Source organism: Sphaeroforma arctica, assembly GCF_001186125.1.
Source record: "Sphaeroforma arctica JP610 unplaced genomic scaffold supercont1.11573, whole genome shotgun sequence".
In the NCBI taxonomy this organism is placed as follows: domain Eukaryota; class Ichthyosporea; order Ichthyophonida; genus Sphaeroforma; species Sphaeroforma arctica.
The window spans coordinates 1-817 of NW_014028985.1; the positions used below are offsets into that span (position 1 = coordinate 1).

Sequence of the window (817 nt, forward strand, 5' to 3'; positions counted from 1 at the left end):
ATCCGCTTATGTGTATATAATGCAACACCCCTCCATGCACAAAGAGTAGTCAGGAAGTGGTCAAATCTGCGGCCACCTTCAACCACCACCAAAACACCAAGCAGAATGAACTTCTTATGCATATACATGACATATAGCACTAGATATAACTATATATACCTATGTATACAAAATATAAAACTTAAATATAAACTTTTAATAGTAATATATAAATGTATATATGTAAAACACCACTAACCACTTACGTACACACACCACCACAGGGTATGCAAGAGATGGTCAAATCCGCCGCCACCTTCAGTGACCACCAAACCCCCAACCAGGCAGAGCGCAGCAGAGCCGGGGCTGCCCTAAACGCACTCATCAAATGGCGTCTACAGAAACAGAGACACGTTGAGGCTGTGCTTAAACGAGCACTGAAGCCACAGAGCACTATCATACGGATGCAGCAGATGGGCATGCAGCCCACGACGCAGCAACAGGCCACCCGCGCGGCAGGTATGGCACTCGAGTGTGGGGTGTATAGGGCTATGGATGGATGGATGGATGTATGATATAGGGCTGTATAAGTAAGTATGTGTGTGTGTATGGATGGTTGTATATATATGTTTGTATGTATGTATGTATGTGTGTATGGATGGTTGTATATATATGTTTGTATGTATGTATGTATGTTTAGGGCTGTAGAAGCAAGTACGTACGTACGTATGTATGCATGTATATTTATGTATGTATGTATGTATGTATGTATGTATGTATGTATGTATGTATGTATGTATGTATGTATGAATGCACGTATGTATGTATGTATGTATGT

At 41.1% G+C, this 817-nt stretch overlaps 1 protein-coding gene across 1 annotated transcript; it reads left to right on the plus strand.

Annotated features, from left to right (window-relative positions):
* Positions 1–266: 266 nt before the first annotated feature.
* SARC_17655 (hypothetical protein) lies at positions 267–548 on the plus strand (the record flags this gene model as incomplete). Its single annotated transcript, XM_014288253.1, has 1 exon — positions 267–548. A coding segment is annotated over one exon (282 nt), but the record flags the coding sequence as incomplete, so codon positions are not given.
* Between the last annotated feature and the right edge of the window lie 269 nt (positions 549–817).